The 2,500-nt window shown below is 49.1% G+C and overlaps 1 protein-coding gene across 1 annotated transcript in view; it reads right to left on the bottom strand.

Moving 5' to 3' along the window:
• The window catches only part of ehd1b (EH-domain containing 1b), a 9,309-nt gene that overhangs the window by 6,525 nt on the left and 284 nt on the right, over window positions 1–2,500 (bottom strand). Inside the window, exons 1-2 of the mRNA XM_046861196.1 lie at window positions 2,084–2,500; window positions 1,714–1,811 (exon numbers count right to left, since the gene is read on the bottom strand). The exon at window positions 2,084–2,500 is cut by the window's right edge and continues 284 nt beyond it. Coding sequence (XP_046717152.1) covers window positions 1,714–1,811; window positions 2,084–2,484 — 499 coding nt within the window. The 5' untranslated portion in view covers window positions 2,485–2,500. The remainder of the gene's footprint in view (window positions 1–1,713; window positions 1,812–2,083) is intronic.

The raw sequence follows: 2,500 nt of genomic DNA, 5'->3' as shown, positions 1-2,500 counted from the left end.
CACACCTCTCCTCACACACACACACATACACACACACACACCTCTCACACACACACACACACACCTCCCCACACACACCGCCCTCACACACACACCTCCCTCACACACACACACACACACACACACACACACACACACACACACACCTCTCCTCACACACACACACACGCCTCTCCTCTCACACACACACACACACACACACACAGACACACACACCTCCCTCACACACACACACACACACACGCCTCTCACACACACACACACACACACACACACGCCTCTCCTCACACACACACACACACACGCCTCTCCTCACACACAAACATACACCTCTCCTCACACACACACACACACACACCTCTCCTCACACACACACACCTCTCTCACATAACCCTTCCTCACACACAAACATACACACCTCTCCTCACACACACACACACACACACACACACACACACACACACACACACCTCTCCTCACACACACACCTCTCTCCCTCACATAACCCTTCCTCACACACAAACATACACACCTCTCCTCACACACACACACACACACCTCCCCACACACACCGCCCTCACACACACACCGCCCTCACACACACACACACACACACACACACACACACACAAACACACACCTCCCCACACCACACATAAACACACACACCTCCGTCCCTCAACAAACACAAACACACCTCCCTCACAGACACACACACCTCCCTCACAGACACACACACCTCCCTCACAGACACACACACCTCCCTCACAGACACACACACCTCCCTCACACTTTGATTTCTGCACTGTGTAATACAGTGGAACCCGGTTATCTTGCACTCGGTTACCTCGACAACCCTATTAAGTCGACGTTTTTGAAGTGGAACCGCCAAATTCTGCGTATACATATACCAACAATAACGGACGGTGAGAGTGTGGAAGTTTAAATAGGAGCTGGTGATGATGATAAACGAGCTCCATATGTGCGTGATTGAAGCGGAGCTTCAGAGAAAGCGGTCGAGAAAGCACCTGACACGCTGAAGGGGGCCGGAGGGGGCGTGGCAGGTGGATTCCTGACAGATAAACATGTACTGTATGTATTTTTATAACATGCCTTCATCAAACAAATCGCAGCAACACTGTTGTGTAAAAACCCCTTCAAAAACACCTGCATGCACATTCTCATTTATTAACGCACATCATGTACATAAAGAAATTTCAAGCACGTTAATATACTGCCGCCATTTTGATTTTCGTTTATCTCCATCATCGGTTACCTCGATGCTTTTTGGAGACCCCCTAGGACATCGACAAAACCGGGTTCCACTGTAATTCTGTAATAGATCTCTTTGTGGTGTGAAATTAGAATATACAACCTCATACATACACACAAACATACATTCACACAAACCACACACACACACACACACACACACACACATACACAGCACAATGTAACATGCAGGACAGCTAAAATAAGTTAGCTGAACAAAAGGAGACTCAGAGACAGAAACCTTAAACCTTTTATTCTATAGAAGAAGGAAAAATATTTGTGTCATAAATGAATATAAACTAATATTCTATTAATAATAAATAATATTCTGGTACAGGGAACGCACACAGACTCACTGAGTGTGTGTGTGTGTGTGTGTGTGTTTAGGTGCAGGTGTAAAGTGACAGATGAACACTATGTAGTGATAAAGGGTGCACACACCTCGACTGATCCTCTGCTTCTCTCCAGACAGAATTCCAGGTGTGTCGATGATGCTGATACTCTCCAACACTGGATTGGGCAGCTGAGCACACACAAACCTACAAACACACACACACACACACACACACACACTGACTTCACACCTACACACTGCCATTCCCTCACTCACCTTCATGTGCCCTTTTACCCTCATAACCAAGGGCACACAGAGAAAAGTGTGTAATGTGCTGACCAAGCATAACAATGAAAAAAAAAAAACACCCGAAAACACACACACGCGTACACGTACACATACCTCACCCTCTCTCACACACACGCGCGTGCTGTGTGTGTGTGTGTGTGTGTGAGAGAGAGAGAGAGAGAGAGAGACCTGTTCAAGAAGGCGTTTCCGAAAGCGTTGAGTTTGCGGAACGGTTTTTTCGGATCCACCACCAGCGCGTTCCCGGGCACGAGCCCGTCCTGCTCTCCGTGCATCACCGCGATGAAGGAGTCGGTAGTGGGCTCGGGTCCGATCCGCATGCCGGGGAACTCGTTCTCCAGTAGGTGTCGGATAAAGGTGGTCTTCCCGGTAGAGTACTGCCCCACTAACAGCACCATGGGCTTGTTGTCGAAGTCCGCATCCTCCAGAGCCGGGGAGTGGAAGTCATGGTAGCGGTACGCCTCCTCTAACGGCAGGAGTTTAGTCCGGTACAGCCGCTTCAGTCCGTCCGCCACCGTCTGGAACAGTTCCGGCTCTTTCTTCTTACCGTCCCTGCTGGCCCAGCTGAACATACTGCCGTTAATCTGG

The sequence above is a fragment of the Silurus meridionalis genome, chromosome 11 (assembly GCF_014805685.1).
Source record: "Silurus meridionalis isolate SWU-2019-XX chromosome 11, ASM1480568v1, whole genome shotgun sequence".
NCBI lineage: Eukaryota > Metazoa > Chordata > Actinopteri > Siluriformes > Siluridae > Silurus > Silurus meridionalis.
The sequence above is the reverse complement of the archived record's forward strand: the minus strand, read 5'-3'. Positions and strand labels throughout refer to the sequence as shown.